The sequence below is a fragment of the Oncorhynchus masou genome, chromosome 23 (genome assembly GCF_036934945.1).
Source record: "Oncorhynchus masou masou isolate Uvic2021 chromosome 23, UVic_Omas_1.1, whole genome shotgun sequence".
In the NCBI taxonomy this organism is placed as follows: Eukaryota; Metazoa; Chordata; class Actinopteri; order Salmoniformes; family Salmonidae; genus Oncorhynchus; species Oncorhynchus masou.
This window is the reverse complement of record NC_088234.1, coordinates 64,281,871-64,292,736: the sequence shown is the minus strand read 5'-3', so window position 1 is coordinate 64,292,736 and position 10,866 is coordinate 64,281,871. Positions and strand designations below refer to the sequence as shown.

The 10,866-nt window shown below is 41.1% G+C and overlaps 1 protein-coding gene across 2 annotated transcripts; it reads left to right on the top strand.

The window, feature by feature from the left end:
- Positions 1 to 3,221: 3,221 nt before the first annotated feature.
- On the top strand, positions 3,222 to 10,578 carry LOC135511197 (polymeric immunoglobulin receptor-like). 2 transcript variants are annotated; one of them, XM_064932823.1, is made up of 6 exons: positions 3,222 to 3,447; positions 3,656 to 3,733; positions 3,992 to 4,324; positions 8,137 to 8,565; positions 8,779 to 8,842; positions 9,047 to 10,578. In XM_064932823.1, the coding sequence occupies exons 2-6, from the start codon at positions 3,685 to 3,687 to the stop codon at positions 9,147 to 9,149; spliced, it is 978 nt and encodes a 325-aa protein (XP_064788895.1). In that variant the 5' UTR covers positions 3,222 to 3,447; positions 3,656 to 3,684; the 3' UTR covers positions 9,150 to 10,578. The 2 variants fall into 2 exon arrangements, with proteins under 2 accessions (XP_064788895.1, XP_064788894.1); XM_064932822.1 differs by having other exon boundaries at positions 8,731 to 8,842; positions 9,047 to 10,576.
- Positions 10,579 to 10,866: the final 288 nt, after the last annotated feature.

The following is a 10,866-nucleotide window of genomic DNA, read 5'->3' as shown; positions in this document are numbered from 1 at the left end:
GACATGATGTCCCAGATGTGCTCAATTGGATTCAGGTCTGGGGAACGGGCGGGCCAATCCATAGCATCAATGCCTTCCTCTTGCAGGAACTGCTGACACACTCCAGCCACATAAGGTCTAGCATTGTCTTGCATTAGGAGGAACCCAGGGCCAACCGCACCAGCATATGGTCTCACAAGGGGTCTGAGGATCTCATCTCGGTACCTAATGGCAGTCAGGCTACCTCTGGCGAGCACATGGAGGGCTGTGCGGCCCCCCAAAGAAATGCCACCCCACACCATGACTGACCCACCGCCAAACCGGTCATGCTGGAGGATGTTGCAGGCAGCAGAACGTTCTCCACGGCGTCTCCAGACTGTCACGTCTGTCACATGTGCTCAATGTGAACCTGCTTTCATCTGAGCACAGGGCGCCAGTGGCGAATTTGCCAATCTTGGTGTTCTCTGGCAAATGAAAAACATCCTGCACAGTGTTGGGCTGTAAGCACAACCCCCACCTGTGGACGTCGGGCCCTCATACCACCCTCATGGAGTCTGTTTCTGACCATTTGAGCAGACACATGCACATTTGTGGCCTGCTGGAGGTCATTTTGCAGGGCTCTGGCAGTGCTCCTCCTGCTCCTCCTTGCACAAAGGTGGAGGTAGCGGTCCTGCTGCTGGGTTGTTGCCCTCATACGGCCTCCTCCACGTCTCCTGATGTACTAGCCTGTCTCCTGGTAGCGCCTCCATGCTCTGGACACTACGCTGACAGACACAGCAAACCTTCTTGCCACAGCTTGCATTGATGTCCCATCCTGGATGAGCTGCACTACCTGAGCCACTTGTGTGGGTTGTAGACTCCGTCTCATGCTACCACTAGAGTGAAAGCACCACCAGCATTCAAAAGTGACCAAAACATCAGCCAGGAAGCATAGGAACTGAGAAGTGGTCTGTGGTCCCCACCTGCAGAAACACTCCTTTATTGGGGGTGTCTTGCTAATTGCCTATAATATCCACCTGTTGTCTATTTCATTTGCACAACAGCATGTGAAATGTATTGTCAATCAGTGTTGCTTCCTAAGTGGACAGTTTGATTTCACAGAAGTGTGATTGACTTGGAGTTACATTGTGTTGTTTAAGTGTTCCCTTTATTTTTTTTGAGCAGTGGATATATATTAAACAATGGACATTGAGGGTTCCCAGGGTTCAAACCAAATCTGTTAAAGTATGAGGGAGGGGGGTATTAACAGTGGGGCATTTATCATAGGTTACTGTTTAAGTACCCTAAGTTGGTATCCATCAACATTTACTTTGATTAATGTATTGCACCTTTAATTATGTTATTTTGAATATTATTTGTAATTTTAAATGTATTGTTTTTTTAAATTGAATTTTAAGGATTCTGTAGGAGGTGCTATGGCAATTGAAAGGCTGGGGTTGAGCTCTTCCCAGAACCGAAGATGTGGGCTGACCATGATAAGCAGATTCCATTAGCTTCCACAGCCACAGAGTCAGATTCCACAGCCACAAAGTCAGATTCCACAGCCACATTTTATTAAAGGTTAGGGTTAAGGTTAACAGTGTGGTTAGGTTAGGTTAACAATGTGGTTAGGTTAGGGTTAAGTTTAACAGTGTGGTTAGGTCAGGGATAAAGTCAGGTTTAAAATCAAATTTTAAGAAGATCAAATGTAGAAATGGGCGGGATTAATGACTTTCTGGGTATGGAAACTAGTGATGACCCGAGTGGAGCGGTGGTCTAAGGCACTGCATCTAAGTTCAAGAGGTGTCACTACAGTCCCTGGTTCAAATCCATGGTGTATTACATCTGGCTATGATTGAGAGTCCCATAGTGCAGTGCACAATTGGCCAAGCATTGTCCGGGTTTGGCCGGGGCAGCCAATCATTGTAAATAAGAATTTGTTCTTAACTGACTTACCTAGTTAAATAAAAAACAAAAATCCTACATTCATGTGCATTTCAAATTTTTGTTGTCGGAAATAAGACTTTGTTTCATTCATGTGCTATTTGGTGATTTGGTCAGAACAAATCTTCAACCAGTAAGAGTTTATCTACCTTGATATTGACAATATGGTCAATCTAATTAGTGGTCAAAAACGGATTTGTTGTCATCTTTTGGTTGAAAATGTTCCCAGGTCAGTGGTGAAACGTCACAACTCAGCAACTCAGGCAGCAACATTTTCTAATTTTCCTCTTGTAATTCCGACTTGGAGGATCAGTCAAGTGAAACTACCCAGTCAGAACTAGGAATTTCACAGAACTCCGAAAGCACATGAATGTGGCAATGAACCTTTGGTAAAGAAGTGTGCAGTGTTTAGCCCAGGGACGTCACTAGAGATTACTGGATAGGGGGGCAAAGCCTCTTTTAGGGGGGTCTGACATATTCCCTCTGTTCCGTTTATTGCTAGCTAGCAGTCTCAAGCCACAGAAGTAGCTAAGGTTAACTTAAATGTTCGCTACAAGTAGGCCTAACGGTGCATGTACACTAGATAGTGGTAAATTCGTTCGATTGTGCGTCAAGAATTCAGCATAGCAAGTTTGTATGAAGATCTGGTTATTAAATTGGTACACAGTTCATTGGGATAGGGGGCAGCATTTTCACTTTGGATGAATAGCATGCCCAGAGTGAACTGCCTCCTACTCTGTCTCAGGTACTAATATATGCATATTATTATTATAAACACCAAGGGACCACGCAACCGTCATACCGCTCAGGAAGGAGACGTGTTCTGTCTCCTAGAGATGAACATACTTTGTTGCAAAAAGTGCAAATCAATTTTTGTCAGCCATCTTTCCTGAAGAATAACAGTCACTAGAGCGCCAGCAGCCTCCCCCAGGTCCTAGCACCTACTAAATTCGATTTTAAGTTGCGATGGAAATGTTGACGGAAAAAAAAGAAATCACACAGAAAATATATTGTTTGATATATTGATTTATTTAGGGGGGGGGCTCATTAATTAGCGACCAAAAAAATGAGCGTCCACAAAGACATATGGGCATCGTCTCAAACTAACTTTTTGTCAAATAAACCAATAGTAACTCCACACCACCCGCTAAATCCACTCTAGTAGTGCAGGGTCAACCAACCCAACAGTTTAGCTAAACTGTCTTTTATCAACATGTAATGTAATGAGTTAACCTGAAACCTGTAGTCTTGTGGTACAGCAGCTTCCTGAGCTACTGCTGATGAGCTACCTTTCAGGACAATGTGGTTTTGAGATGTATCTATGACCAGGGTTTATTTCCTCGACACAGACAATGTTTATTGTTTCTTTTTCTATTCCTGTTTAGTCTTTTAAGACAGAGAGGCTTCGTATCTGAATTTTGTGTAACCACCTTAAAATCGCAGACTGTATCGTGGTAGATCTAATCATTGGTTTACTTTGAAGCTGATTTGAAGTCTGGTCTGTGGAGATATTGGTCTAACTTTATTGGGGAAAAAATACATCAAGTAAGTACATAAATAAAGAATTGAAATTAATTTATTTGAATAAATCAAATCATATCAGTTGTATTGACTGATCCACAGAATGTATTGTTACCAGCCAATCAGGGGCATGTTCACTTAAACAGAAGCAGAAAGAAGGGTACAGACAGTGATGTGTATAGGAGACATTGTCGTTGGTGCCTCTTCCCTTGACACATACATTTGTGTACAGTTTGTACCACACAGAAACACAAACTACACATGGCTCCTCATCTCTCCCTCCTCCTCCTCATCTTCTCCAGACTCTCAGGTACTGGTAAAATATTTTTATGAATTGATAAAGTCTCATGTTTCTGTGCACTGCTGCTTGAAGTCAGGTACTGGCTATGCTGAAACCCTGAATACAAAATATTAGCTAGCTTATATATTGAGCCCACACTCATCCCGGCCATACCAGCCATGTTGTGCACTTCTCACTCCTACTGGTGACCTGAATGGGTAATTGGTAGATTACCTTATCAGTCGACCGGAAGGAGTCTAAAAGTGTTTTCTGTTGCTGTGTCTGCAGGTACTCAGGCAGGAGCGTACGGTGTGTCAACTGTGAGTAAGGTGTCTGTGAAGACAGGAAACTACATCACCATCCCATGTCGCTATGATCAGAGATACATACAATATGTCAAATACTGGTGTCAAGGAGATTACTGGAATTCTTGTTCTGCTCTTGTACGCACGGACCAACCAAAGATATCTGGGACAGTGTCCATCTCTGATGATGTCACCCGAAGAATCTTCTCTGTTAACATGACTGATCTGCAGCCAGAGGACTCTGGGTATTACTGGTGTGCTGTGGAGACTGCAGGACGAGATCAAAGTACATACTTGCACCTGTCAGTCACCACAGGTTAGCCCTCCATACCTCTCCTTAATCACACTGTGTTTGATCATCATAGAGAGCTGACTTAGAGAGTACAACTTGGGCTTGTATTTTATTCCAGGTCACATGCCATCATCCTTTGGTTTATTTGTTCAGTATGACACAGCTATGTAGCTATTGATTTGGGGGAGACTGTTTTAAGGCTCTAAATACAATGTATTTACATGGTTATACATACAGGCAGACGCAATGTAAATATGGAATGGGTTTATATTGTAGGTATACATTGTTACACTGTGGAGAACAGAAACACTTTATTATGAAGGGTAAGGACGTCATAACACATTCATAAGCCATGCATAATGAATTCAAAATCACAACCTAATGTTCCTATTTTTGTTAAGTCACAGTATTGTCACTTTCATATGCCTAACGCAACACAAAAAGAGTTCCCAAACCCAGAGATCCACCATGATGTGACATACAGCACTGTGATGCCTGATCAGTTCAGGACAGAAGGTCAGCATTTTATATATACTGTATTTCCACAACATGAGGTTGGAAGAAAACCTTGAAATTGTGAAAATGATGATTATTCCCTTTCAGTGTTGAGCTGTTTGAAAAGACCGCCTGAAATGTCAGCCTGTTTTGGTGGGATGGAGTTGTGTCATTCCATGGTGACATCACCATGCAGTACATTAGTTATTATAAACTGGTTGGTTCGAGCCCTGAATGCTGATTGGCTGACAGTTGTGGTATATCATACCGTTTACCACGGGTATGACAAAACATGTATTTTTATTGCACTAATTACAAACAGTTTTTAATAGTAAAAAGGCACCTCAGGGGTTTGGTATATGGCTGATATACCACAAGCCCCTGTATCCAGGTACTGCGTAAGAACATCCCTCAGCCGTGGTATATTGGCCATATACCACACCCCCTCGTGCCTTTTTGCTTAAAGACCAATAAGAAAGAGGTCTCCAAAGCTCTCTACCAAGAACAGCTAATGAGGGATGAGCCTGGATAAATGTAACCACTCAGAGCTATGGAGTGACCATCCAATATATTAAAATTATAGTTTTAAGCATGTTTTGAGGCTATACAGTGTTAGTTTACATTTACAATGTTTACAAACATTGGAGAAAAACAAGCTTAGAAGTTGAAGTTGGAAGTTTACATACACTTAAGTAATTAAAACTCGTTTTCGACCACTCAACAAATTTCTTGTTAACAAACTATAGTTTTGGCAAGTCGGTTAGGATTTCTACTTTGTGCATGACGCAAGTAATTTTTCCAACAATTGTTTACACACAGATTATATCACTTATAATTCACTGTATCACAATTCCAGTGCGTCAGAAGTTTACATACAGTAAGTTGACTGTGCCTTCAAACAGCTTGGAAAATTCCAGAACAATTTGTCATTGGTTTAGAAACTTCAGATAGGCTAATTGACATCATCTGAGTCAATTGGAGGTGTACCTGTGGATGTATTTCAAGGCCTACCTTCAAACTCAGTGCCTCTTTGCTTGACATCATGGGAAAATCAAAAGAAATCAGCCAAGACCTCCACAGGTCTGATTCTTCATTAGGATAATTTCTAAATGCCTGAAGGTACCACATGCATCTGTACAAACAATAGTACGCATAGTACGCATATAAACACCATGGGACCACACATCCGTCATACCGCTCAGGAAGGAGACGCGTTCTGTCTCCTAGAGATGAACGTACTTTGGTGCGAAAAGTAAAAATCTATCCCAGAACAACAGCAAAGGACCTTGTGAAGATGGAGGAAACAGGTACAAAAGTATCTATTTCCACAGTAAAACAAGTCCTATATCGACATAACCTGAAAGGCCGCTCAGCAAGGTAGAAGCCTCTGCTCCTAAATTGACATAAAAAAGCCAGACAATGTTTTGCAACTACAAATGGGGACAAAGATCGTACTTTTTGGAGAAATGTCCTTTGGTCTTATGAAACAAAAATAGAACTGTTTGGCCATAACGACCATCGTTATGTTTGGTGGAAAAAGGGGGAGGCTTGCAAGCTGAAGAACACCATCCCAACCGTGAAGCACGGTGGTGGAAGCATCATGTTGTGTGGGTGCTTTGCTGCAGAAGGGACTGGTGCACTTCACAAAATAGATGGCTGCATGAGGTATGAAAATTATGTGGTTATATTGAAGCAACATCTCAAGACATCAGTCATGTAGTTAAATCTTGGACACAAATGGGTCTTCCAAATGGACAATGACCCCAAGCATACCTCCATAGTTGTGGCAAAATGGCTTAAGGACAACAAAGTCAAGGTATTGCAGTGGCCATCACAAAGCCCTGACATCAATCCTATAGAACATTTGTGGGCAGAACTGAAAAAGTGTGTGCAAGCAAGGAGGCCTACAAACCTGACTCAGTTACACCAGATCTGTCAGGAGGAATGGGCCAAAATTCACCCAACTTATTGTGGGAATCTTGTGGAAGGCTACAAGAAACGTTTGACCCAAGTTAAACAATTTAAAGGCAATGCTACCAAATACTAATTGAGTGTATGTAAACTTCTGACCCACTAGGAATGTGACGAAAGGAATAAAAGCTGAAAGAAATCATTCTCTCCACTATTATTCGGACATTTCACATTCGTAAAATAAAGTGCTGATCCTAACTGACCTAACAGGGAATTTTTACTAGGATTAAATGTCGGGAATTGTGAAAAACTGAGTATAAATGTATTTGGCTAAGGTGTATGTAAACTTCCAACTTCAACTGTATATTTTGGGTTCCGATGGGGTAATTGATTGAAGTTGTCACCTCTTCACCTCAGTTATCACATCTCAATAGGTGGTCGAGGTATCCTCATGACATGGCACAAGTGGGGAATGGACCTTTCCTCTTTTGTTGTCCATCGTTCCTCTATTGTTCCCACAAGGGTGAGGCCGATGACATCACAGATTCCCATCAGCCCAACTCATTGACACTAAAAACAATATTTTGCTCGAATTTTTTTTTTTTTACCCTTAAGTGTACATGGGATTTTTTTACTCAACAGGAAATGTTAAAAAATAGCTGGAGTTTGTCTTTAAATACATGCATTAATTATCTTTGAGACATTAAGTTGAAATACTGTCCAATTCCCGTCATTCCTGTTGAAGACCGCTCCTTCTGAAGAGTACCAATATGGCAGACAGGTGCTTCAAAGCCTTTCATTGGCCAATACATAGCATCATCAATCTAGTGTTTGTATACACTGAGTGTACAAAACATTAGGGACACCTTCCTAATATTGAGTTGCTTCCCCGTTTGACCTCAGATCATCCTCAATTCGTCAGGGCATAGACAATACAAGGGGTCGAAAGCTTTCCAGGGAGATGCTGGCCCATGTTGACTCATACTTTCCACAGTTCTGTCAAGTTAGCTGAATAACCTTTGGGTGGTGGACCATTCTTGATACACAAGTGAAACTGTTGAGTGTGAAAATCCCAGCAGCGTTGCAGTTCTTGACACACTCAAACCGGTGCACCTGGCACCTACTTCCATACCGTTTTCAAAAGCACTTAAAGCTTTTGTCTTGCCCATACAAATGCATGTCTCAATTGTCTCAAGGCTTAAAACTCCTTGAACCTGTCTCCTCTTCTTCATCTACACTGATTGAAGTGGATTTTTTAACAAGTGACATCAATAAAGGATTGTATCTTTCACCTAGATTCACCTGGTCAGTCTATGTAATGGAAATAGCAGGTGTTCTTAATGTTTTGTCCATCAGTGTACATCATTGCCTATGATATGACATGTGTTGCTTCTCCCTTGGTGAACTTGTGACTGTACCTCTGTGTTCAGGTACACCAGAACTCTATGTGGACCAACAGGACGTTTCTGGAGTAGAAGGAGGGAGTGTCACTGTCCGTTGTTACTATAGTAACACTGTGGTTAAGAAGTGGTTGTGGTGTAAGATGGGTATCTACTATGTCCCCTTGGTGGGGAGATATTCAGGGATTTTAGATGGAACATCAGTGACATCACAGCAGACCATTGATCACAACAACAGATACATTTTAACAGTGACTCTGAATGGATTGAATATGGGAGATACTGGCTGGTACTGGTGTTCCAGAGGAGACCTACAGATGCCTGTTCACATCACTGTCAATCAACTGACCACAACACAGAGTACCACACCTGCCTCCACCACCACCCCTACCCCCTCTTCCACCATCATCACCTCCACTGTTAATCAACTGACCACAACACAGACTGACACCATCTTTAGTAAGTAATGAGACCAGTTATAACCAAAAATAGTGGAATGAGTCTCTCAAATTCACAGAATCCAACTGAAGTCATTTTGTTAATTTAAAGCATTGCCATCTCTCACTGAAATTGTGTCACTTCAACACTAATACATTACATACGGAAACTGTTGCACCTTGACAGACAAACAGCCCACTCAAGACATCTCTCTGACCTCGCCCACAACTGCAGATCCTGCTGTCTCCTCTTCCACCTCTCAGGCCCCAGTCAACAACACACACCATGTAGCCCAGGGGTAAGTGTACACTACCACCTCTTTAACCGGTACTCAACAAGCAAGAAGGTCATTTATTTAAATGTCAGTTATTGGATTAATGAATTGTGTTGTTTTAAAATCACTTTAAAACATGTCCCAAGTATGCCTCATATATATATATATATATGCCTGATTGACATTTGCAGAGTATCATGTCCTCAAAGCAGTGTTGTTCTTCTCCAGATGGGAGAGAACACTCTTCTACCTTCAGAAAACTGTTAATGCACTGCTCTTCATCCTGTGCAACGTCATTGCTGTGGTGAAGTTCAGGGCAACCCAACTCTGAGGTGAAACAGGAAGAGTAGAAACTAGATTTATTTAGCATTTGCGCATTTTTCATTGCGGTATATGTCTTTATCTTCTTCACATTCTCCAGCTTTCATTTAATATTTAATTTACTTGCTAATAAACATGTTTTACTGATATCAAGATCATCTGTCACCAAATTCTGTGAAATTCCGTGAATGAAAATCTGAAATTCTGATGTATCGAAGTTACTGTATTTGCTCTGTTGGAGACAACAAGTGTTTAACAAGATGTCATGGCATGAATTAGTTTACCAGAAACCTGCAGCCTTGTGGTACAGCAGCTTCCTGAGATACCTAACAGTTTAGGTTGGAGGACATCTGTGGTTTTGAGCTGCGTCTATGACCAGGGTTGATCTCTAAGTGGAAGGCTGTCATCACTCCATCTCTGCAGCTCATGTGCTCTTAATTCTATACATTTCTTTGTTTAATCATTAGTGACCTATTTTCCAGCAGAGGGTAACAGTGACTCTTGATCCATAAAAGCCCTTGGAGAAAGCTGGAAGCTGAAATACATTGTAGTGACTATGAGTTTTGGGTTAAACTAGTCTACATAATGCAATAATTGCTATCGTCCACTCAGGGGGGCAGGTACACAAACATGTTTAACTTTCTTGAGGATAAAACACACACACATGTATGTTTTACAGTCTTTGTGGGGCCCAAAAAATGTATGCCAATTCAAAATCCTGTTTCCCCTAAACCTAATTATGATTCTATCCTTAACCCTAATTGTAACCATAACCCTCAACCTAACCCCTCAGGCTAAATATAATGTTTCCTTGTGGGGACCGGCAAAATGTCCCAACTTGTCCATTTGGTGGATCACCCATCGCACATTTATATACAGTATTCTATACTATGGCACTGAATCTTAGACCAATGTCGCTCTAACATATATGTATATACATTCTTAATCTATTCCTTACTTACATTAATGTGTATTTTGTGTGTATGTTGTGAAACTGTTCAGTATTACTTCTGAGATATTACTGCACTGTCGGAGCTAGAAGCACAAGCATTTCGCTACACCTGCAATAACATCTGCTCAACATGTGTATGTGACCAATACATTTGATTTGATTTGCTTTTGAATTTTGACTTGTCTAAATGGTTCTTGTTTTACCCACAAGGATAGTAAAACCAAACCGCACACACACACACACACACAAGACAAGGTTACATTTAAATGTTTTGGGTTCATTTATGAATCCTGAGTTCTTGAGTTGTTTCAAAGTTGATATTTGGTTGTCTGGTTTTCTGTAACAAATCCTCCACTTGTTTAATCAGTGCCTTGGAGAACTATTCTGTCTTTACCAGCTTTAATGGAATATATAAAGGCTTGGCTAATAAAACATTTTAAATACATTTTATTGTTCTCAAGATAATTTGTCACTAGTTGTTGTGCTCAGTGAGTTTGAGTGTGAAATTGATTTATCATAAATAGTTTGCTGTGTTGGAGCCAACAATAGAATGTACATTCAGAAAGTATTCAGACCCCTTCCCTTTTTCCACATATTGTTATGTCACAGCCTTATTCTAAAATGGATGAAATACAAACAAACCTAATCAATCTACACACACTACCCCATTACGACAAAACAAAAACAGGTTTACCTTATTTCCATACACTACCGGTCAAAGGTTTTACAACACCGACTCAGTCAAGAGTTGTTCTTTAGTTTTACTATTTTATAC